Source organism: Panulirus ornatus, chromosome 7 (assembly GCF_036320965.1).
Source record: "Panulirus ornatus isolate Po-2019 chromosome 7, ASM3632096v1, whole genome shotgun sequence".
In the NCBI taxonomy this organism is placed as follows: Eukaryota; Metazoa; Arthropoda; class Malacostraca; order Decapoda; family Palinuridae; genus Panulirus; species Panulirus ornatus.
Genome location: NC_092230.1, coordinates 39,461,606 through 39,488,664, shown reverse-complemented (window position 1 = coordinate 39,488,664; position 27,059 = coordinate 39,461,606). Strand labels below are relative to the sequence as shown.

The 27,059-nt window shown below is 41.3% G+C and overlaps 1 protein-coding gene and 1 long non-coding RNA gene across 2 annotated transcripts in view; one reads left to right on the top strand and one right to left on the bottom strand.

Moving 5' to 3' along the window:
• Scp2 (Sarcoplasmic calcium-binding protein 2) overlaps nt 1–7,700 on the top strand; it is a 118,039-nt gene extending 110,339 nt beyond the window's left edge. The window contains exon 6 of the mRNA XM_071663534.1: nt 878–7,700. Coding sequence (XP_071519635.1) covers nt 878–991 — 114 coding nt within the window. The 3' untranslated portion in view covers nt 992–7,700. The remainder of the gene's footprint in view (nt 1–877) is intronic.
• Nucleotides 1–27,059, bottom strand: part of LOC139749547 (uncharacterized) — a 458,205-nt gene that overhangs the window by 316,061 nt on the left and 115,085 nt on the right. The gene's annotated exons all lie outside the window — the stretch shown is intronic.

The window sequence follows — 27,059 nt, the reverse complement described above, 5'->3', positions numbered from 1 at the left end:
TCCACAGTCCTCTACCATAACCTCAGGATCTCAGAGAACAACATCAACGGTAGTAAACAGGGATTTTCCTTGAAAATCCTGATGATACCGCTTGTGAAAATTCACTTTTAAAGATGCTGTCGATATTTACATTAGGCTCTTTAACTAGGGCACTGTGTGTGTGTGTGTGTGTGTGTGTGTGTGTGTGTGTGTTCCTGGTATCTAGCATCCCTTGTGTTCTCTAGGGACCTGTATGTTATAAGGCCTTGTTTACCGTGGGTTTCCTGTACATGCGAGTATCATGCATGGAGGGTCTCCCAATAGACGTGAGAATTAAGCCAAGATTTCACTCGTGTGTGACTTGTCCCAGTGGAAGATTTCAAGATTCCTCTTTATTCTTAGAATATCTCAAAATGATCCTTGGTATTGGCTACAGGAGACATTATCACAAGTTTTCATTTCCCCTGTGGATTAATGATTTCGATACGGACCTGATGTATGAGGGAGGGAGAGTGCTACACAAAGGACACAATATGAAGCAAAGTGGAGGAAAATCATCAGAAGAGCTGGTATACGAAAATGCTTTCACAGAAATAGTATAAAGAAATTCATATGACTTTATGATAAACATCAGAGGTTAAGGGAAGGGTTCTCAAAGAGATTTACACACACACACACACACACACACACACACACGAGATGATCCCCCATGAGTGGAGAACTTTCACTCGCCTTACCTTACAAAAGGGTTAATACAACAGGAAATTACATACAGTTTTACACTCTTAATAACAACTCATTTAAGTGGTGGGGGGGGGGGGGGGTTATGGCAAGAGTGAAAAGTTTATTTCTGATTACAGTGGCTTTCCATTTCCTCTTCCTTTTTTTTTTTTTACAGGATGACACTGGCGAAGTAACGAAGGAGAAATTCAACCAACTCTGGGAGCAGTATTTCCACTCCGAGAACGTAGATGCTCCAGGCAACTATATCTTCGGAAAGTTTGACTTCTAGATCCACTGTGAAGTACTGGTCGTCACTAGTGGGATGCAATCTAGACAGCCATCTGCTTGCTGTGGATGGAAATGTGGGGGTACGGTGGGTGGAAGAAGCCCTTCCTTCCTCCTTCCTTCCACCTATAGACTGCTTACTGATTAGTTGAGAACGAAATGCTTCGTTACCTTTTTCACTCGTGCATAAGCCCTATGGATCCTTCCTCCACCACTGGAGGGGGAGTAAGCTGGATGGCACTTTTCACAGTGGAGGTGCCATGTGCATGCAAAGTTATCACCCGTGGAGGATGAAGGGGATGGTCACTCCACCTGCAGAGGGGTCATGTGGATTATCCCTCCACCAACGGAGGGATAGTTAGCTCGTTTCTCCATCAGTGGAGTCCATGGTGGATGACTCTCCTGAAGCTTATGACTGTTTGCATTGCTTCTCATAAGTGGACAACTCACTCTCTTTTTTTTCTTCTCCAATGGCTTCCTCACTTGTACACGATGCGTGGGCTGGTCTGCACAAGTGAAGACTTAGGTATATAATTATCGTAAGGTTAATCACCCCAGTGATATTTTCTCCACATAGCTATAATCTCTTGATTGTTAATCCTTGTGTTTATGTTCGACTGGTGCAAAGTGTATGGTCATCTATCAACCCTGAGGGAACCCCTTTTCAGTAAAGGTCTTGGTATCAACCCTTGATCCTTTTTTTCGCATGGGCTCCTTCCTTCAGCTTTAAGAGCGCTACACGCAGTAGCATTTGATGATTACATTTACTCTACGAATAGATACAGTGGACTTAGTAAAAAAAAATCTATTTTGTTGGTTGATGTTCAAAAGTAAGGACAATGTATGACTAGAAGTACTGTGTGATGATATAAGTTTATGATAATTAGAGCCAAACATTGGTATAAATTAATAACGGTTGCAGCAAAATCAAATGAATAATGACTAAGCCAAATTCAGATTTTTCTGATCATACAAAAATCCACTGATTATGCTGCATGGCAACATGAAGTACTTATCTTATTGCTTGTGGCAGTATTTCAGTACATTGTAGTATACTGTATTGCCAATCATAATATGCAGTAAAGAAACCATCATAAAATACATTAGACCTGTAATATGATACACCAAATTATTCATAACCAGTTCAGCCAAAACGCTCCCACTGGACTTGAATTTGTCCATGATTACTGTATCTACAGTGAAAGAATATGCCATCAATTCTAACAAGAAAAAGAAATGTTGGTCACCCACTGCTACCACAATCACCATCTTGATAACAAGTGAGACTATGCTGACGGCACAGAATCAACTGCAGACTACAGTCACATGCAAGACACTCACAACTGATTTGAAATGAATACAAAGAACAATCCAGAAATGTCCTAAGAAATTTGGCATACCACATCATCAGCATAATGGTGTAGAATCATCAAAATAGTGATTCACTCATGAACATAATGGGACAGAATCATCAGTATAACAGTACAATATCATCAGCATAACAGTACAGATCCATCAGTATAACAGAAAAGAATCGCAAAATGAAAAAACATGTGTCAGAAATATATACAAAATGATTACCACGTGATTCAAAGACCAGCACTGTAACAAGGGGAAGCGAACAACCAAATTCAACAGGAAATCACAAACACGACTATACACAGAGGCCCAAGTCAACACCAAAGCAATATAACTACAAAACTAAAGCAATACAGAATTAGAGTCAGCACAACTGTACGTCTGGACCCACAGAGTGATGGGTCCAGCTGTGAAGAGCAGCTCTGACTGAGTAACGCCTGGTTTAGAATGGTGGATTGATTATAATACCATCTAAAACACTGCTTGATAAGTTGTGTTCATGAGGTTATAGATTTCCTAAGATACTCTGGTTTCAGCATAGAAAGACAGATCACATAAGAATGCATACAGTGAAGGTAGATGTGTAATGTACAACATACACTTTGGAAAATGTGACAGCTTAATATCAGTGTCAGTTTTGATCTATCTACCCAACAGGGATTAGGGACCTCAGTAATATTGTACATGCAAATAATCTGTTTACCTATCTATTGGTTTACCGAATTGACTTTCATCCTCTGTTAAGACAGATATCATGTTAATCTACTGTGTTCTCATTTTCTTACCATTTTACTGAAATTTCAACTCAGAAGACCCTGAACTCTCTTTCTTCTAACAGACCTGGTACAGTTGCCTGTAGTTCCTAGCATATAGAAATGGAATTGAGATGAAGTACAGATCTCAAGGTACATGTTTCAGATGGATGATGTGAATTTTACATTGCTGAAGAAACTGATGTGAGCCTGGAAGTTACTTGACAACCATGTGAAAGCAAATGTGGAAGTCTCACCTTTGTGGGGGTTTTAGATTCTAAATCAAATCTTGGATGGTGAAGCTTCTAAAATTCCAAAAGTTTCACAATCTGGCATTGGGTTCTAATGTGTTTTTAATTCTTCACATCAAACAGTATTTGGGTATAATGTGTTGTATGTCATGTATTCATAAGTTGTTTTTGGACAATACAAGACTAGATAGGTGAAGGTGATACAAAATTAGATCAACAACTTTAAACAGCATTAGAAAAGTATCATATAAAGAAACAAATAAACTTTAAACAGAACTGAAATCAGTATCATATAGAGAAACTGAAATAAACTTTGAACAGTATTAAAATAAGTATTATATAAAGAAACTGAAGTAAACTTTGAACTATTAAAATCAGTATTATAAAAAAGTGAAATAGAACTATTAAAATTAGTATTATACAAAGAAAGTGAAATAAACTTTGAACAGTATTAAAATCAGTATTATATAAGTAAACTGTAAAAAATCATATTTCTGTACTAAATCTCATAGTACATAACTTGTTTCCTAATATTTTGTTGATTTAAAGTATCTCAGGAAATCAGAGTTCTTCCCACAGAATAAAGACATGTATTCAGATAACTATCAGGTGTTTATTCCTATCAATAACTGAAGTTTTTGCCCAGTGATGTCTGAAAATCTCATGGCTTCAAACATAAGGCAAAGTGTTATACATTAGATCCAATGTATGTATTATGATATTTTCAAATGTTGTACACTTAATAGCTGTATGGAAATTACAATCTAGAGGCCTCTAGGGGAAAAGCAACTAAAACAGAATTATTTAGAAAATATATAATTTCTAAGATTGAAGTGGAAGTTGAATAAAATTTGGGTATGTCTTCGAGAGAATTTTTGTTAGACTAAGAATTACGTGAAGAATATATGTATTTATATATATGCAGCTGCTGGCTGCACATACATACATACACAGACAAAAGTACTCATGCTTACACACAGACAGACATATAGACAGACACAGACACACATACACACACAAGAGCATGCATATGGATGCAGTGCTTGCTTGCAATGGTCTTATACATGCAGTTACAAACACCAGTGAGGGAGCATTAAAGCAAACATTTACATACAGGATAGACCACAGATGAAGTACAGGTGTAAATGTGAAAACCAACCATGTGAATATCATTTACAGCAAACACCAGAAACATAAATCAAGAACGACATCTATCATAAAGAAAATATCAAGTAGACAAAGAGGTCTTCTCCACATATGTATAAAGAATAGAAGAGAGATGACACTTCAAAGGGATGGAGGAGGAGGAGGATTTTAATGAGATAAAGGGAAGGTGTAGACAAAAATGAAGAGATATAGAAGGTAAAATAATGAATGTGTGGGCAAGAGGGGTGTGTATGTGTATGTACTTATGAAAAAGCATTAGGTTGTGTGACAGATTTTTTGAGGTTATTTTCCACCAGTCCTCCTACTAAGCAGTGTAACAATCATCATGCTTAATAGACACACAGACCTGTTAAAACAGTTTTCTGGAGGAAACTATATAATCATATCAGTCTTATATGAATCTTGAATTGTAGAAACTTATATAGAGTTCCAAGTTCTCTCTATATATGTAGAAGGTTGACAGTAGTGTCTGGAGGATTGTATTTGGTATTAAGCAAGCATCAGAATTACGTGTTATAGAAGTTATTTGATAACCATTATAACTAAGGCAGAAAGAGTGTATAGAAGAATTGCAAATAATCATAACTTCTGAAGTTAACTGTAATCGAATAATATTCTTTATTCTTTTCTATTTTTTCAGTCCATCTATCATGTCGAAATAAGTATTCCAATTTCCCGAGTCATGGTTCACAAATGTGAAGTTTCCACGAGTTAAACTTGTTTAGCAATGTTGTAAACACCCTTGCCTCACAAGTTCGTGACTCAATGACTAAGTTTGTGTATATCAAAGTGGGGCGGAAAACTGAGTCATTGAGTCTATGGACCAAAAAAAACCGATTCATATACAAGTCACTGACTGCAGAGTCACTCACCATTTTGACTTGAAACCACATTATACCAAAACATCACCTCGTCCTATACATTCTAATCTGCTATAATCTACACTAACTCCAATGTAAGGCAACATACACTGACATCTATCTCCCCAACTATACAGTCATTCATTTGTGAGGCATCATACAAATGACTGAAATTCAAACCAACATATATGTGCACTTGCATTATGGGACATTTGATAATGGCCTCATTACTAATGTGATTTAGATTTTCAGAAGACTGCATACAAGACCCTAAATTTTTGATAATCATTTCCCAAAGAGGATTAATACTCGAGGCTTATGATTAGCTCGCCAGAATGATATCCTATTTCTGAAATAGTTTTTTTCTTACACAGAAACTTTGGTCATCTGCATTACATTATCTACACATATGTTTACCCTTTAACAATGGCTCTGTCTGACAGGATACTGTGACATAGGATGGTGTATTATAGTTACTGTACGATGAAACAATGATTATAGTATTCACTGATGTTCTTCAAGATGTTTCATCGTCAGTATTATCATTTTCCTATTCTGAAGTATTGCTCACTGTTCTATGTTTGTGATATTTTACCATACGTATTACTTTTCTCCTGTCATGTAATATTGTTCATTCATAGACATTATGATGTTCCATCATTAGTATTACTTTTTTCTCTTTATCAGATAGTACTGCTCACTTGTAATATCTTATCACGATTTTTTTTCCTATCACAAAATACTGAGGTGATTTGTACATCCAGTTTGTCTGCCTTGACTTATGGAGGTCTTGGCATGATCATGCATACACTTGTGAACCTTGTGTGTGTGTGTGTGTCTGTGTGTATATATATTAATATATATTATTTTTTTCCTGTATTCACTCTAGTCCTTTTGTTAGCTTAAGCATGGATAACTGACTTGTCCCTTGTGTAATTCATGTAGCTATGTTCTGGTCCAGCACCAAAGCTCAACTTAGACTTTCTCTTGAGTAGAGGCCATTGTAAGATTAATTCTCAGCGTACTATACTCTTAGAGCAGCAGTGTGTGTGGAGTGAGACATGTGAAAATGAAGTGTTAACACTGTATATGGATGTTCTAATTGGATGTTCATGTTAACCCTATGAGCATGGGGGCACACTTGCTCATACTTAACAAGAAAAAAATAATGAATGCAGTGTTTGTTAGGTCATGATGTTAACATTAACAGCATTTGGAACCAACTGTGAAACACTTGGGTGTATTTATTTAATATTTTGACAACTTTCAATGCTAGTTTAACCTGTTGTACCACAGGTTTGAAAGAACCTTAGTACTTAGTAAAAACCTATTTACTCTAGTGCTTAGGTAAAACCCATTAACTCTAGTGCTTAGGGTAAACCTATTGAGTCTATCATTAGTTGGTAGTTTCCTTAACCAATTTGTCTCAGAAATTATGATTATTTTTTCTTTCTGTCACTCATTGGTATGTTTTAAATCTTTAGTCATTCTTTTCAGTCTGATGTCTTCTGAGGTCTAAGTTATTGCAGCAAGTAACTTAAGGATCAGTATGTGTGAAAAGGGGGCTTATGCTCGAGTCTGGAAATGTGACTATGGAAAAAATATTATAAAGTACAGTAATCATGTTCTAATTCATTAACATCCTTAAATTACACAAGTTTATTGTTATCAAGTTTAACTGTAAAAGCCTGTATATAATCAGCATCATTATAAGAAACCCCCATGACACTAAATAACATCATTAGAAAAGATCAACTGTTTGATTCTTATCTGATATCTTGCTGTGTGCTTGACCTGCATAAATCTGACTGTCATATGTAAAAACAAAATATTGGTCAACAGTGATTCTGAAGGGACATAACAGCCTCTTAAACGACAATTTGCTTGACCTAGTAATACTATAGTGGCAATAATTCCTGATTCTTAGTGGAATGATAAACAACGTGATTAGGGACAGGACACTAGAATTGAGGGCTATCGTTAGAGAGCTTTTTCTTACCCACCTAACTACACATTCCTTCTCTACCTTAACTAATCAGACATTTCTAGTTTTAGTTAAGAGCTTACAATGAACACAGCAAACACTGAAGAACATAATAAGCTCCATAATTTTGTTTTTAACAATACATATATACATATATATAAGATATTTGTAACTACTTAAGAAATATATAATATATGGTTAGTCCTGGTAGCACTCGTTAACGAAAAAAATTGTGTGTGTGTGTGACCAGTAGAAAAAGATATCTCTTTACCTTACCACTGTAACATTCTTTGCCCTTTCCACTGGGTACAAGTGAAGAATAAAGTATTACCAGAAGAAACTGTTTCACTGTAAACCTCTTCAATGTTACATATACTCTAAGTGAAAAAGAAGTTACCATGGTTTTCCTTGCCCGAGTACATGCACTCATTTCACGTATAATCATCCCTTAGAACCACTTATAAAAGTTCTAGTGACAGAAAAAGATAAAGGAAGAATGTACTTGACACACTGTCACACACTCATGAAATTCCTCACATAACAGCCATTTCCATTCTCCATATCTAGTGGAAGTTGTGACATTGTGATACAAGTTTTGAAGCTTGAGATGTTACTGAGTCAGTAAGGACCTGGTCATGTGTCTTGTAAGCGAGGGGGAAAGCCTTGTTATACTTAACTCAGTGACGTGACTAAGCAACACATCATCAGTACATGTTCATTTTCCAACGAGTGGAATCACTTGTGAGGTGACTTTGATGAAGGTGTGGTTAGCATGCATTTATACTCTGTGTCATCCCGCGAAGCATATATCCATAGAGGACCTAAAAAAGGTAAAAATGTATTGAAAACTACAGGAAAATACAAGGTGATGACTGAAACAATCCTCCTAAAATCATGAAAAAGGAGAACCAAGACTAATGGAATTCATGGGTGTTTAAAAGGTAGATTTTTTTTGCCATTTCAGCACTTCACATCCTGCATTCCAGTTTCTTTGGAGTTTTGATATAAATAACTCGAGAACTTTCATGACGTACCCCCTTTTTTGCCCCTCGAACAAAGACATATTCAACTACACAGCCTAAAGACAAGGCAGACAACAAGGACAAGGGGGAGACTCATAAAACTAGTATACCACCACATCCCATTTACTGACACCACTCAACACACGAGAAGAGATCACAAACAATGAGAGCACTGCTGAGATCTTACCAGTAGTTAATGTGAAATTACAGAACACCTACAGCAATGTAATCAACAACACGTACTACTTACCTACCCCCTCACCACTTGTTCTCCCAGACACTCTCCCCACCTACAGACGCTGACCAACACACCACCCAGCACCTGGGGGAGAGAGAGAGAGAGAGAGAGAGAGAGAGAGAGAGAGAATTTCAAGGTCCATCACCCTGCCCAACTCAATATTCACAGTAAAGATCCCACCCGAGAGAGAGAGAGAGAGAGAGAGACAGAGACAGAGACAGAGACAGAGAGAGAGACAGAGACAGAGACAGAGAGAGAGACAGAGACAGAGACAGAGAGAGAGACAGAGACAGAGAGAGAGACAGAGAGAGAGACAGAGAGAGAGAGAGAGACAGAGAGAGAGAGAGAGAGAGAGAGAGAGAGAGAGAGAGAGAGAGACAGAGAGAGAGAGAGAGAGAGAGAGAGAGAGAGAGAGAGACAGAGAGAGAGAGAGACAGAGAGAGAGAGAGAGAGAGAGAGAGACAGAGAGAGACAGAGACAGAGAGAGACAGAGAGAGAGAGAGAGAGAGAGACAGAGAGAGACAGAGAGAGACAGAGAGAGAGAGAGAGAGAGAGAGACAGAGAGAGAGAGAGACAGAGAGAGAGAGAGAGAAATTCCTCATAAAACGACTGTATCCTCCGTACCATCATGACCTCACAGCAACAGGTCGACTGCACTCCAAGCCTACCCACCTCCAACGACCACTGGTCACTAGACCAGTTAGTTACCTTTTGTACGTTGCATATGTGGACCATATGTCGCACACTACATGCACTCTCCTCTGACCACCGACCCATTCTGATTATGCTACGCCCAACCATTCATCTCTCTCTCTCTCTCTCTCTCTCTCTCTCTCTCTCTCTCTCTCTCACTCTCACACTCACGCACACACACACTCATAGAAATGAAAAGAAAATAAAACTAAAGGAAAACAGAGGTCAGCAAACGCTCAAGGTCTTCACGGATCCCAAGCTTCAAAACAAGGACATGGAAAGCAGTGTGACCCCAAGCTTCCTCCCAACCACAAGGTGCAGACCTCACAAAGCACTGCCAGACCTAAGCTGAAAATCACTCCCCATCAACACAGCCCATGGAACCCATTCATACCCTAATTACTCCATGGAACCCATTCATACCCTAATTACTCGGCTCCATACCCTAATTACTCAACAAGGAAAGAACAAACTGGCATTCCTTCCCTAACGTAGTGAACCACAAAGCCAACACGAACAAACTGTGGAGAACGATGAGAGAACAGAAGAAATCCACACACCGCAGACATCCACACACCCCAGACATCCACACACACCAGACAGACATCCAAACACCGCAGACATCCACACACACCAGACATCCACACACACCCAGACATCACTCCAGCACCCCCTACGTACGACACCCTTGTTGTCCCCCCCCCCCCCACGTATGACACCCTTGTAGCTCCACCCAACTACCCCCTTCTCCTACCGACGTGACCATAAACGTATTCATGAAGCATCGCTCAAAATAATCCACTCACAAACTAACCGCACACTTGAAGGGGCCAGACCATGAAAGATGTAGACGAAGATTCACCTTCCCTTCATCCCGAATATCAGGACACACGAAACATGGTGCAGATCCTAAGGAACTCCATGGCAACATGTACATCAAATATCACATTATCAAACGCCATGTCCCCAGGGGCAATCCACGGTCTACGATAGCAATCCAAACTCTACAATGGGTTAGTCCAGGCAGTAGTTCCTTGCACTAACCCTCTACAGTCCAATCCTACGTGACCTCTCACAAACAACAGTGTTAAAGGCTCCTCACGTATGCAGACGACCTCATCACCACCCTATAACATCCTGGAATTACTGGATCAACAAGGAACACGCAGCGCCACGCACGTGGATAGAAAACGGGCTCATTTAAAAGACAGAACACCTTCACTCCGGAAGAGAAGAGAGAGAGAGAGAGAGAGAGAGAGAGAGAGAGAGAGAGAGAGAGAGAGAGAGAGAGAGAAACACAAACATCACCTTACATCATCTTGATCATTTGATAGATATGGATACGACTTGATCCTTTCTATAACCCTAAATGGCCATCCACACCCACTCACATCTAACACAGTCCTGGGTACCACACACAACACGCTAGCACAACCCCATCCCCCTCACACCACACACCGTAATGTGGTCGTTTTTCTTCATTTTACTCCTCAATTTCTTCATTTAATTCTTCTGTTTCACTTTTTCATTGTCTTAATTTCATCTGTTTGTGATCTTACAGTCATTCTTCGTCTTCAATACCCTCTCTCTCTCTCTCTCTCTCTCTCTCTCTCTCTCTCTCTCTCTCTCTCTCTCTGATGTAATCGCTCGACTGTGTATTTTCATCGGAATGGCTGCTGTCTGAATTCAATAAACCGTTCTCTATTCGTTTACTGATTTATGCACATCCACATAGACACACACACACACACACAAATATACAAAGACAGACACACACACCCATAACCCATACACCCACACCTAACCTATAAACACACACACACACACACACTAACCCCGACTCCCCAGCGAGCAAGATCCTCACCCATGGACACCACCAGAAACCATCCACCTATTCCATACTTCTATAAATCACAACAAAAATGAATTACCTTTTAAGATAAGAATACAGTGAAAATGCGCATCAGCAAGATCGTTTTGCTAGGCTTGATAAGCTACAGGTGCGCGGTAGGATTAACTCATAAGATACCCATTAAAATGACATTTTCTTCTTAAGACCCACCAAAGAAAACGTGTATAAATCAGACAATACAGCGGTAACTACCCTAAAATTGGCTTTCGTTTCCGCGCTCGCGCGCGCACACATACATTCCCACTTTTGTTTCTTGTTATCAAAGCTTAAAAATTTCAGAGAGGCTGAATCTTAATTTACAATTTAAAAAGGGCTTAACCTGCACAAGTCTCCCTTTTTCCTCCATAAACATGAAGAAACATGATCTAATAGTATTCAACCCGCCAGCTTAAGACCTTCAATGCTGTAGTCCAGGGGTATCAATATTGCTGGACACTTGCCCTAAGGAACTCTGTCCTCTTCCAGTTAGTGGTCAACCATTACAGTGACGTCAAACCAGCTGCTCTGTTACACTGTTGCCGGTTCTCACATACGCCCAAACCATAAAACATCTGTGTGGTGCAGAACCCGATCATGAAGGCCACACTGGACGAACATTTCTCAAACATGCGGAAGAAAGACGACCCCAGACACACTCAATACCGCTATCATGTATACTGTTGCAAGAAATGTATAATACGTGTCTGTATGATTTATACACATCCATATAAACACACACACACATATACAAGACAGACAGATACACACACGATAACTATAAGTATACACCCATAACAATACAGCCAAGACACAAGAATATCTATACGACATAACTATCCCATCAACCATGTTTAGCTTTTATAATTATCAAGGTCAAAAGAAAAAAAAACTTAAGTGATGCTTTTGTTACGAAGAAAAACTTCTCGTTAACCCAACCCAAACTTTTCGCTTCCACCAACAGGATGAAGGGTTCAGTCGTGCTTGGAGATTCCCCTCATGAGAAACATAGAGCATACTTTTACAAAATACGAAAAGCGAATTATAATAAAAGCAATATTAGCGTTCTTTTATTTTCGTGTTAGTTGAGACGGCACAGCAAACTAAGGCCCCTAATCAAGGCCATGTCATTAACTGCATGTTCAGGCCCCGATCATTCAAAATCTTTTTCACTCCATCCTTCCACCTCCAATTTGGTCTCCCACTTCTCCTCGTTCCCTCCACCTCTGACACATATATCCTCTTGGTCAATCTTTCCTCACTCATTCTGTCCATGTGACCAAACCATTTCAAAACACCCTCTTCTGCTCTCTCAACCACTTTATTTTTATTTCCACACATCTCTCTTACCCTATTATCACTTACTCGACCGAACCACCTCACACCACATATTGTCCTCACATCTCTCTTACCCTATTATCACTTACTCGATCAAACCACCTCACACCACATATTGTCCTCAAACATCTCATTTCCAGCACATCCACCCTCCTCCGAACAACCCTATCTATAGCCCACGCCTCTCAACCATACAACATTGTTGGAACCATTATTCCTTCAAACATACCCAGTTCTGCCCTCCCTGAAAACGTTCTTTCTTTCCGATTATTTTCCAGATCTCCTAGAACATTCTTTAAAGCAAGCACTTGATCCACATATCCTTTAACACTCCTGAAATCACACGGTTCCTCCCCAGTTTGAAGCTCTGTACCTGCCCTCACCCTCTCAGTCAATACAACTACCCAGGAATACTCAACAAACTTATGCCTCTGTAGTTTGAACACTCAACTTTTCTCCCCTTTGCCTTTGTACAATGGCACTATGCATGCATTTCGCCAATCCTCAGGCACTTCACCATGAACCATACATACACTGAATATCCTTACCAACCAATCAACAATACAGTCACCCTTTTATTAATAAATTCACCTGCAGTACTATCCACTCCAGCTGCCTTGCCACATTTTACCTTCCGCAACGCTTTCACCACCTCTTCTCTCTTCACTAAATAGTATAATAAAAAAAATATACAGAAAAACTCAAGCTATAGAGGCCTGAAAATGAAGAAATGAGGATGCGTCGCTGTTGCTTTTTGGAAGGTAAAAATAATAAGATACTGAATAAAAACCATCTCGCAGATTATGGAAGAGAGACTAAAACAAATACAAAAATACAACGAGTACAGTCGACCTATCAAGAAATTTCCATCTCTTCAGAGATCTGTGAGGGACACAATTGCTCTATCTATGAAATTTCAGTCATATCTTGATGAAGACCTTTAGTAAATGTGAATATCAACATAGACGAAAGAAGAACCTCGTAGAATATAGCTAAAATCCCGAAAGGGAATAAAGAACAAAAATAATCCGGACATACAACCAATTTACTATAGTCCTCCCCTTAAATTCCCATTTTCTTCGAAGCTTGGGTATCATAGAAAACCACAACTTTACTCGTCGAAGATGTCGTCAATAAGCAAACTTTCCTCTAAATACCATCATAATTCATCTTCACACTTAAAAAACACCTCGCCATAAATAAAGAAGAAGTTATTCAGATAACTGACATAAAAAACATTACTTACGACGTAATTATCCACGCCAATAGCTCAGGGATATTGACACAAACCTATCCTAATTCAGGTTCGGCGTTCCAGCTTTCCATTTAAATCAAATATGAAGATTACAAGGCAAAGCCCGCGATCTGTCACGTGTAATTACCGGGTAAAGCCCACCTGATCCGTCCCGTGTAATCATACGGGCTCTACAGAGCCCCGGGATCCTTGGCAATAAATTCTTGCATCTCGAATATTGCTGGGATGAAGGTAATACATCACACATTACATAAAACACAATTTTACACAAAACACAATTTTACACAACACACGGACACAACCATACAAAGTGGTACAGTATGGTACAGGTACACACGGGCCCATCTGTACCATACGGTACATATACACACACTTGTTTACAAGGTGTATATGTGTGTGTGTGTGTGTGTGTGTGTCAATACAGTAGCCTCACACGCTATTGACCCTCAGTAAACACACACAATGTGTACAAATATGTAGAGAAGGGACGAATTGGGAATGACCATACGCCACTGTATACATACAAACAGTTTTTATAAGCAAACACAAAAGCTTTTACACAGACACACACACACACACACACACACACACACACACACACACAATTGTTAAATGATAAGCAGTAATGAGAATAAACAAAAAGTTGAAAATGAACAATAATATTCAGAGAATGATGTGTTTTATGATTCAATGATTCCGGATCAAATATTAACACTAGAAATTGTACAGCTATTATATATATATATATATATATATATATATATATATATATATATATATATATATATATATATATATATATATATACACACACACACTCACGTGAGGTATATAATCATTAAGGGAATTCAATTCATTAAATCTAAATCTTCCATGTCTTCCTATGTATAATTTTAGATTAATCTTATAGTACTTGATCGTAGTCTCCCGCGTTAGAGAGGTAGCGCAAAGTAACAGACGAGGAATGGCCCAACCCACCCACATACACATGTATTCCTACGAGTCCACGGGGAAATTGAAACACGATAAGTTCCCCGTGGACTCATAGGAATATTTTGATCACGCGCAAAATTGTGATCCTTTACAATACACATGTAAATACATAAACACCCACACACGCACATATACATACATATTCATTCCAACGTATACATACACAGACATAAACATATATACATGTACATAGTCATACTTGCTGCCTTCATTCATTCCCGTCGCCACCTCGCCACATATGAAATGGCATCCCCTTCCCTTCCGGCGAGGTGCATTACACATGACAGCTAGAGACTGAGTGTGAACGAATGTGGCCTTTTTTGTCTGTTCTTGGCGCTGCCTCGCTGGATGGAAGGGGCGGGGAGAGAGAGAGAGAGAGAGAGAGAGAGAGAGAGAGAGAGAGAGAGAGAGAGAGAGAGAGAGAGAGAGAGAAAATGCTATTTTCGTGTGTGGCGGGGTGGATGAAGGCAGCAAGTATGGATATGTTCATGTGTATATATGTCTATGTATACGTTGAAATGCATATGTATGTATATGTGCGTATGTGGGCGTTTGTTTATGTGTATATGCATGTGTATGTGGGTGGGTTGGGCCATACTTTCGTCTGGTTCCTTGCGCTACCTCGCTAACGAGGGAAACGACGATCAAGTACAATAAAATGAATATAAAATAATGTATGTGTGTGTGTGTGTGTGTGTGTGTGTGTGACTGGTTAATTTGTGCGAAATTAAGAACTATTAAAACCTTGGCGACTATCGGCCAATTGTTCTCCAGCGGAAACATGATCTTAATGATGATAAACACGACATGATACAGTGACGTGTACGACATGTTTCTCCAATTTGGCGAAGATCAACCGCTGAAACTAGTTACTGAAACGCGAATTTAAAATCCATTCCATTACATCATTCATCGTTACGATAATAAAGGTCACTTATGCTTTCCAACTGTCAACAAAATGAAGCTTATGACATATGTTAATAAGACTCGAACTTTGAACCTCGACAGTTCAAACGCTTTTCTTTAAACTTGTCAAAAAAAACGCGAATTTTTTAAGACCACCAAATTTATCACTCGAAATGCAACATCTCCAACTGAGAATTTTTTTTTAAAGTCATTTAATTTAACGTTATCCTTTAAAGTAACTATGCTATCCACGCTAACCTTTTAAAAGTAGGTCTCTGAAACCAGTATCATGAACTTTAAATCCCATCATTCAAACGCGTTGCTAAGATGTATTTTAAATCACCAAACGCGAACGATTAAATCAATTTTGATTTCTCTCGATATCAAAGGTTATTAGAAACCTGATGATCCATTCTTTCCCGGTTGTTACACTTGACTGTTACAACACGTCTGTTGTACCAGGAGTCTGTTACAACACGTCTGTTGTACCAGGAGTCTGTTACAACACGTCTGTTGTACCAGGAGTCTGTTACAACACGTCTGTTGTACCAGGAGTCTGTTACAACACGTCTGTTGTACCAGGAGTCTGTTACAACACGTCTGTTGTACCAGGAGTCTGTTACAACACGTCTGTTGTAACAGGAGTCTGTCACAACACGTCTGTTGTACCAGGAGTCTGTCACAACACGTCTGCTGTAACAGGAGTCTGTCACAACACGTCTGCTGTAACAGGAGTCTGTCACAACACGTCTGCTGTACCAGGAGTCTGTTACAACATGTCTGTTGTAACAGGAGTGTTACAACATGTCTGTTGTAACAGGAGTCTGTTACAACATGTCTGTTGTAACAGGGGGTCTTGGTATTCGTGTTATTGCCAGCTTCAGAGGACAGCATTGTGGTGGAGGGAGGGAGTGAGTGTCATGCAACACATGCAGATCATGCATGACCCACTAAACCTAACTGTCATATAGTGATAGTGGACGTGACAATATATGATTTTCATAAGAGTTGTTTATCAGTGTGCACACGTGACGACCGTGTGTGTGTGTGTGTGTCTTTAAGATACAAAAAGATTGAAAGAAAATGAAAGATTATTCATTCCAGCATCATTGCCACCATTCTTACAATACAGAAGACCAGGTGGGTCTGCTAGGTAGGTCTACCAGGGGTCTGCTAGGTGGGTCTGCTAGGTGGGTGTGCCAAGAGTCTGCCAGGTGGGTCTGCCAGGGGTCTGCTAAGAGTCTGCTAGGGGTCTCCTAGGTGGGTCTGCTAAGAGTCTGCTAGGTGGGTCTGCTGAGGGTTCGAGTGGATCTCTAAGGCTGGATGTACCAGGTTCGTCCATCAATCTCTAGGCGTTCATAAGCAAACTTGGCTCCTGTAGATTTTCTCTAACATTTCTTCATCATCATCATCATCATCATCTTCCTCACCCTTCTCCTCTTCGTCGTCGTCGTCGTCGTCGTCTTCCTCCTCCTCCTCTTCCTCCTCCTCCTCCTTCCCCTATTCTTCGTCTTCTGCTTTTTCTTCCTCCTCCTCCTCTTCTTCGTTTTCTTCTTATTATTCTTCTTCTTCTTCCTCTTCTTCATTTCTTCTTCTTCTTCTTCCTCCTCCTCCTTCTCTTCTTCTCAATTTGATGGAAGAGTTCAAATGACACCTCAATTTCATGGTTTAAAAATTCCTTGTTGTTTGACAACTTCAAAGAAAAAAAATTGTCTTAAGTTGGAGAGTTTAAAAGTTCGAGTTTTAATGATGGATGAGATAAGTTTCGTTTTAAAGACTTTGAAGATATAAGTGAACTTTATGGGTTTGATGATGAAGATGAGTAAGCTAAATGGCCACGAGAGTTTTTAAGTTGGCGTTCGCAAGACTGATTTAAACGCTAGAATTTCAAGGTTCGCTAAATTGGGGGGAAATATGCGGTACACACCGCCTTATCGGGTCGTGTTTATTACCGTTCAATTTATGTCCCTCGCTGGCGAGTGATTGGCCAAAATAGTCGCCAGGTTTCAGTGGTTCGTAATTCGACACAAACCAAACCTATCGTGACATAGTTTTTGGTACAGTTGTTCGTTAATGCAACAAGAAGCTTCGCCAGTGACCCTGGCGGTCGAATGTAATGTACAAATCAGCTCATTCGGCAGTTCGGTAATGAACTGCTTAACACCCACCCACCCACCGCCCTAGCGCCCCTAACGATCCCGACCTGCATGACTCTACGAGGTGGTGATTCGAGGGAGCAGATTCGGAGGGGTCGTTAACTACCGTGAGGTGATTAGGTGGGTGACGACACCACGAGGACAGCGGAGGGAATAGCCTTGAGAAATAAAAGGAGGGGGGGGGTGAGTGGGGTGGAAAGGGGGGGGGAGGTGTAGTTAGGTTGGCCTGGACGATTGGACTTTATACAGTCATGGGGCGCCAGCCAGAATTTCTTCGAAGCCGCTTCGAACTCACGATGGACGAGCGATGCTGAAGAAGGTTAAACCCCCAAGGCTTGGGGGGGGGTTTGCTCAGGGGGGGGGGACGGTCCAGCTGCCTAGCTTGGGAGAGGGGGGGGAGGTTGAAAGGGGGGGAATAGACAATACACGTCAGGGGAGGAGGACCATCTTCTGGGCCAGAGTGACAAGCAGGGGTGTGTGGGAGTTCCTCAGGGTTCAGTGCTAAGACATTCCCTGTTTCTGTTCTACGGGTCATCATCGGCCAAACGAGGATCATTCTCAAACTGTGTATGTTTGCTGATGATGCTCTGAAGACGTGACGGCAGCACCACACACACACACACACACACAAACTTTATTACAGACAATATTACAGCATTGGTCGTTCAAATGGCTCAGGAAACACGACCTTGAAATATGGACTGAGGAAGACTGGTGGCAGGTTCATGTAGGACAGACGGTGAAGTGTGGGTTTGTGGGACAATATAAGAGAAAAAGGAATTCATTGCTAATGAACAAAGTGAACAAAAAGTAAAGAAAAAGAAATATATAAACAATAGGGATGAAAAGCAAGAGACACCCACAACCCACCCCCCTAAACAGTGTCAAACTCTCTCGCCATATGCTAATAAAGGGAATAACAAATACGTATGAATAACAAGAAATGAGTAACACACACACACACACACACACACACACACACACACACAAACACACACACACACACACACATACAAACACACACACACACATTAGCTAAATGTCAACGTCTATATCTGGAGGGTCGATAGTGGCCGGACTCCCAAGGTTTCATTTTTAATTTAGAAAATCCAAGGATTTTGCTCTCTCCCTAACCACCCTCTCCCTCCCTTACCTCTCTCTCTCTCTCTCTCTCTCTCTCTCTCTCTCTCTCTCTCTCTCTCTCTCTCTCGAATATAGCGATAGCTGGCATCCCACAAATTAGTCCCAGATTCTAATGAGAGAGAGAAAAAAAAAATTACTCCTGCGTCTGGTTGGGTCTGGTAGTATAATAACAGGCGAGTAGATGCGTTTCCCCTTCATGAATTATATTTTCGGAAGGTCTCATGACCAGAGCATGAGGCCACCGGATGGGGTTATTATAGGTTTGTTTTGAGGGGTAATTATGGGAGGAGGAGGGCGGACCAACCAATCCTCCATTTTCTATTCTTTAATGAGATTTCTTCCCGTTTTCTTTTCAGTCACGCCTACAGATTGTTGACTGTGTAATGTAATTTCGACGATAATTTCCTCGTCCTGGGGGAAAGAAAGCTTTATATATATATATATATATATATATATATATATATATATATATATATATATATATATATATATATATATATATATTTTCCTATGAAAAATGAGACGATAGGTTCCCAAGTACACTTTCGTGTAATAATCACATCGGGGAGACACAAGAAAGAAATATAAGTCAGTAGCTATACATCGAAGAGACGAAGCTAGGACGCCATCTGGTAAACATGTGATTGTCCAAAATATATATATATATATATATATATATATATATATATATATATATATATATATATATGACTTGTAAGGCGCATGGCCTCGCTCGCGTGTCGTCTAAGATTTCACTGTGAACTCCACTCGTATTTCGTCTTGTGTAACTGGACCTCATGTTATGGTCAAGGGTCATCAACATTTCGGCTGAAAATCTAGAGAAAGTGTTTCCTCAACCCATTCCTGCCCAACAGACTGTCAACATAAGCCCGTCTGGTAAGTAAGCAGACTCTTTTGATGGCCTCGGAAATAAATGTTCCTCATTAACAAATGGAAATATATTAATAACAACAAGCGAATGAATGTTTGAGGCTCTACAACCTGAGGAGATGTTGTTACCACCGTGGCAAATCCCTGCTGGCTTGGGGGACCTTGAAAATCCCCCTCACCTTCGCCGAAAACACCTCTCGAGCTTATTGGTAACACTGACTGGACATAAGACACACTAATATGGATTTTGTTGTTAATCTTTTCCAATTGGGAAATGAGCAACGACACAACCTCAGCGCTTGGTTGTAGGTTGTGTCTTGTGGTTCTTAAACGAATATGAGAACAGTGTGGTGGTGGTGGCTGAGATCAAGTGTGGGTATTGCCTTGAAGGATGAGTCCTCTGTTCTTAACGCTACCTCGCTAACGTGGGAAATGGCGAAAACGTAAAAACGAAATAACACACACACACACATATATAAATATATATATATATATATATATATATATATATATATATATATATATATATATATATATATATATATCAGTAAGAGAGAGTACATGTGGTCTTTGAATATATGCCTAGCCTCGAACCTAACCTAACCTAACCAATCTAGGTTAGTAAATCAAGAACGTTTTATTTTTTTTTTTTTCCAACCCTCATCATTCGTGGCTCTGGCGTTATTTGTTAATCATCGTCCACACTTCTGCCTCGTCTTGTCTGTCCTTTAAATACACATCCTCGGCTCCGACGACGTCATCAATCGATTGTGTACGAGTGAGGCGTCCGCCTCTCCAATCCCGTCAAAAATAGACCCTAAAACCAGGTGACGTTAGGGTCGAATCTGACGTGATTGGGAGGAGGAGGGGAAACGCGTCCCTCCTCTCTAATCCCCGAGTGCTATTAATCACAGAGATGATCAGTCATCAACAAACACATGGGTGATCATATGGTCTTCTGTGGCACGGCGATCCCAAGGGCATTCCGCGAGCTCGCTTGCTGACGGCGAGAGAAAGCGGCCTCTGGCAGAGAGAGAGAGAGAGAGAGAGAGAGAGAGAGAGAGAGAGAGAGAGAGAGAGAGAGAGAGAGAGAGAGAAATGGCTGTTGCGTAGTGCTCCGAGGTGGCCGGCCCCTGGAAATATGCTACGAGTCTTATGAAGCGGGTACGATACGAGTCTCATAAAGAGGGTTAATGATACAACGAGTCTTATGACGAAGGTTTTGATATAGGAGTCTTATGACGAAGTTGTGGTACGAGTCTTACGACGAGGCTGTGGCACGAGGCTTATGAAGAGGGTTATGATACGAATCTTATAACAAGGTTATATTACGAGGCTTATGAAGAGGCTGGTGTATGAAAAGAAGCTGGGCTGGACCAAGAACCTTAAGAAATGAGGCTTCGAGTATTACAAGTGTTGGTTGGAGGTGGGCAATTAAAGACTGGTGTCCCTATGTGGATGTCTGACTGTCTTGTCCGTTTCCATATACTCCACACATCTCTATATTTCCCCTACATATGCAATGGAGTTCCTCAGGGAAACAGCTGCTCCTCCTCCTCCTACTACTCACCTCACCTCCTTCAGTCGCTCCTTACATTACCTGCCGACGCCTCCTGCAGACCACAGCCCCGAAGCTCCTCTGCCACACAGACCACATGGACGATACCATCACAGACCCACACTCAAACATGCAACTAAACATCATGCCATTTACGACCACCGCTGCCTCACTCACTCACTCACGAAAGAGAGAGAGAGATCGTCTGCATCTCCAGAAGAAAAATAAAAGCCACTGCCGCCTCCTTAACCCCTGAGAGAGAGACATTTATGAGCCTTCCATCTTCACCTATAGCTCTGAACTGGTCAATCACTTCCACTCAGGAGAAGTCTAGCCATACCAGACACCACATTCGACATGTACATCACTTTTTTCCAATGCTCCCAGCATCACAAACATGGAATCAAACACCATGAACAAATATAGAACCTTCAGAACATATTTACTGTCACTAGTTTGGACATAGAAAAGAAAATCACTGAGCATATTTTATAAACAATACATCCACTTTCATCCCGAACTATCTCTCTTACCTGCCCAGTTATCCCCTTGTCAAAAGCAACGAAAACAGAGCCACGCAAAACAGAGCGCTCAGAATGGTCCAACGGATGCCTGACCATCGCAAACATACAACAACTGCACATGAAAGTAGAATTTACCTTACAATCCAAAACTAACCACCAACACCCAGGTATGGGGGTAGAGATAAAAAGCTTAACCTTGTCTCATACTCCCACAACTTACCCTCCTAGTCCAGTCCTTAGACATGATTCCCTCATACTACCCATCTGAAACTCCATTCCCCAGGCGTGTACGAGTTACACTTTCTCGCCTACGTTGTAGACCTCATCCATCTCTCTCCAACGTTATAAATACTGATTCAACGTATCACATGATCCCTTACGACTAAGAAGCAGCTTGTGTAGCGAAGACGCTGAATAATTATTCATTTATCCTGTACTTGCCCTACACACACACACACACACACACACACACACACACACACACACACGCGCGCGCGCGCGCGTATAATCCCCCTCCCTCCCGTACAGTCCAAATAGGTGATTCAAGAAAAGTAATTACGCAACACAAAACCATCTCACCGTAACTCACTAACGGTATATGATTGTAACAACCTCCCCCCCTTCCCCGCCCCTCCCCCCCCTTCTCCTCCCCTTCCAATACGCAATCATATACGCAATCACACAGGAGAAAAATATTCTTAGAACAAAGTTCCTCTCGACTGGACACAGTAATTTTATTCTTTGAATAGCTAACTACCCCAGACTTAGAACACTTGCAAACTACATGTACTCAGTTCATTGCCTCATTAGATAGTCATTGTCATGTGAACTCAACCACCATATCGATCTTTCGAACGCAGGCGTCGAGCAGTTTTGAGCCCCCAGATAAAAAAAAAAGCCAGCTCAATATTTTCATCGAAATCTTTATCATGAGACAAGACATTACACTGTTCAATACAACAATGGATAGATTCTAAACCCCTTCAAAAACACCCCCATTTTTATACCATCTATAACAGCCCCCCCAAGTATGTCTCTGTACATCACTCACTAGTAAGAAACCCACCCCCTTCCCCCCCTTATGACAAACAAACAAACTAACATACAACAAAACCTACCTACAACCCCCCCCCCCAGCCCCAAACTACAGGGCCCTCCATCGCAAATAAAAAAAAGGCCCCGTCTGATATATATATATATATATATATATATATTATATTATATATATATATATATATATATATATATATTATATATATATTATATATATATATATATATATATATATATATTATATATATAAAGCTAGAGAACCCGGAATCAAAATCATATATCTTTCTTTTTTGGGGTTTTGTTTTCTGCTGAAAAGAAATTCGACATCTCTCCAAATAGCTGCAGGCTGCATTATAATTGGCCGGCTTGTCGAGAAGGAAAACAAAAGGAAAAACAAGGGAATGCCCAGCGGGTGCAGTTACAGAAAATGGAGGTTGGTGGGATTACTATTAAAAGATGCTTTTGGCTCTCCCGGGGCAGTGACGGAAAATATGATCCGGGTAGCGAAGTTCCCCCCCACCACCCAACTCCTGCTATAGCTAAGGTTTTGGTGGCTGGTAACACAGGGTTTACAGAGTCGAATCCCACAGACATCGCGGTCCGAAACAAAACCCTCGTGGAGGTCCAAATACCCCCACCCCTCTCTCTCTCTCTCTCTCTCTCTCTCTCTCTCTCTCTCTCTCTCTCCTTCCCACGTAAGGTGGAGCTACAGTGCAAATAGGAAAAAAAATATCTAGTCATAAAAAATGGATTAGCGGTAGTAATGAGAGAAAATGGATGATTAAGGGGTAACCCGTAAATATTTAGTAATTTTTTTTTTTTCTTTTTCCTTGTCAGTGGTGACATTAAAATACTGGTTGGTGAGTAAACACAGGAAAAAAGTATTTATAGAAAATGGAGTTTGTTAGAGAAAATGGACGGCAGGAAATGTGATTTCGAGGCATATTATATCATTATCCTGATAGGAGATCCTTCTCATCAAATGAAAATTACTATTTCTTTCTAGAATGAGGGGGATGGATTTTCTGAAACGCTAAGTATATACTATATTCTGGGGGCCCTTAGATAATGTGGGTCCCAGGTATAGAGCCCTCCACCCCCCCCCCCCACCCAAAGATAATGTGGGCCACAGAACAAGGAGGATTCCGAGAAAAGGTGAGCCCTCAGACCATGTGGCCCCTAGGACCATGTGGGCCCCAAGACCATGTTGGCCCCAAGACCTTGTGAGACATAAGACTATGTGGGCCCCAAGACAACGTGGGCCCCAAGACCATGTGAGGGGCCCCAAGACCATGTGAGGGGCCCCAAGACCATGTGAGGGGCCCCAAGACCATGTGAGGGGCCCCAAGACACTGACGACGGTACGACCCTTGAGCACGACGATCCAATCCTTAAGAAGTAAGATGGCCTGACCTCTGACCTGATCCCACAGGGTTAGGCCAGAGCCTTGCAATCCAACGTGAGTGATGAAAGAGAAATGAGGGTTGAGGGGGGGGGGGAGGTGTGTGATTAGAGAGAGTAATGAGGGCGTGTTGTTAGCCACATTGAATGGTGACTGAAGAACTGATCATAATGAGGTGTGAGTTGATAGACGAAAACTGCTATTGGTGAGGTCTGAGAGAGAGAGAGAGAGAGAGAGAGAGAGAGAGAGAGAGAGAGAGAGAGAGAGAGAGAGAGTACGGGAACAGGGTAAGAACACAGTGCTGTACTGGGTAAGAACACAAGAGATGTACCTCAAGGCGAGCAGCTGCTGCTGCAGCTGTTTTAGGTGGTGAAGGATTGGGCAAAGTGACACGAGGTGGGGTCAGCTGTGGTGATGGAGGTAAGGCGTGGGAGCAAGAGCCCCGTGGCGCTGGTGACGATGCATGTGCTGTCAAAGTGCTGTAAGAGAAGAGATCTGTGTTGCTGCATGGGTCTCGTGGTGCGTCTATGGGAGAGGTGGCGTACCAAGTCCCTGAAGCTGTACATGGGAGACGGGCGAAGGTTCCATAGTTTATAGAAAAGTGTGCGGTAGTTTCCCTGAGGATATAACCAAGGTCCCTGTTAGAACTGTTGTAGAAGACGATGACCCGCAGGGACCCTTAGCTGTAGAAACAGGAATGCGAATGACAATGGATAAGCCTCACAGGCTCCTGTTAAAAAAAGGATGAGCCTGGAGTCCCGTGGTCCATACGTGTTCAGGCGCCGAAGTAACCTGCTTTTGTGGCCTAAGACGGGTCAACTACTTCAGACGGACTGACTGCACTAATGTATGAGCCAGGGTCATCCACGCCGATCGCGTTAATTGTGTGGGCGTGGTCGTTATGTTCATTACTGTGGATTCCTGGAGAATTAAAGGGGGTCACTTGACCGGAGGAGGTCAGATGCAGGTAGACCTCCCAATATGAGGTTAATTGTCGTCTAACTTTTCCGTACGTGACCTTAGTCACACAGGTGTCACATAGGGTCATATGAGGTCAACGTTAGTGGCCTGATGAGGTAATTACACTGTTACAGGAGCAAAGCTTTAAGGGAGTGACAATGGGAAAGTGTTGCTAAGAAATCAAAAGGGAAGTGTGGCTAGCTGAGTGATTATCATAGAGAGCGGGTTGTGGTACGGTCACAGAAAACGGCAAGTGAAAGAGTGACGATATCAAGTGGGGCTTTGATAACAGAGAATGGTGGCTGGGTGGCAGGAGGAGAAAACGAGCGTGGAAGGGTGATCATAGAAAACAGTTTGGGGAAAGTCAGAGAAAATGGATCGTGGAGTGGAAATAATAATAATGAAAATAAATGGAAAAAGAGGCCTAATGATAATTCTATGAGATTAATGGGTAGCTACTGAAGAGAGAGAGAGAGAGAGAGAGAGAGAGAGAGAGAGAGAGAGAGAGAGAGAGAGAGAGAGAGAGATTTTCAATCTCTTTCTTTAAACGACTTTATTGCCTTCCAATACGTCACTCCCACCGTAACAACTGCCGTTGCTGTTTAATTACCCCCCACATCTTTGAGGGTGATTAACCACACCCACCCGCCATTACCCACACCATTAAGAACCAGTTAATTGCTCTTATTTATCAGCTCGCCCACCTGAGTTAATTGCTCCGATCACCTAAGTGATTTATTTACCCTTCCTTCAAACCAGTGGATCGAATTGCCAATAGTGATGGGCCAATGGGGGAAGCTGTGCGGAGTTATACCTCAAAATATTGACATGAATTTGCATACGGATATATACATATTTGCATAGGTATCCAGGCTAGCCACCCGTGGCTTGCTTGGCGTGCAATGGACGGGCGACCGAGTTGGTTTATTGCTTCGCTCGTCAACAGTTCGTGTGTGTGTGTGTGTGTGTGTTCGTGTGTGTTTTCGTGTGTGTGCGTTCGTGTGTGCGTGTTCAGAGATAGAGGTAAATGTCTCATTAAGGTAAGCTACGTTCTCGTCTCCCTCTTAAAAAAGAAGGGGGAAGGGAGGATTTTTTGGGAGAAAACGTTGTGTGGAAGTCACTTGTGGAGATGTTCCAGTACAACTGTGTCCACGAGGGAAAGAAAAGAATATAAATGTCCAGTTGTTCTACCTGGGGAAAAACAAATAACCCAGTCCAGTTGTTCAACCTGGGAAATAATAACCCAGTCCAGTTGTTCAACCTGGGAAATAATAACCCAGTACTGTTGTTCTACTTGGGAAACAAAACCCCCGATACATTTGTTCTACCTGGGAAAAGAAAACAGTACAGTTGTCCTACCTGGGAAAAAAATAACCCAGTCTACTTGTTCTACCAAGGGGAAAAAAATAACCCAGTCCAGTTGTTCAACCTGGGAATGAAAAAAATACCTCCGTCTGCCCTGGGGAAAACAGAAGAAAGGACACGGGGGGGAAAATATGGGAACTTTTTAATTTGTTTTAGCAAGTAACCATCTTAACCCACCACCCCCTCCCCCCCCCCCCCCCCATATAAGCTGGGAGTTAGAGCGAGAAAGTGTGTGTAGGTGAGAGAGAGAGAGAGAGAGAGAGAGAGAGAGAGAGAGAGAGAGAGAGAGAGAGAGAGAGAGCGTTTCGACTGTA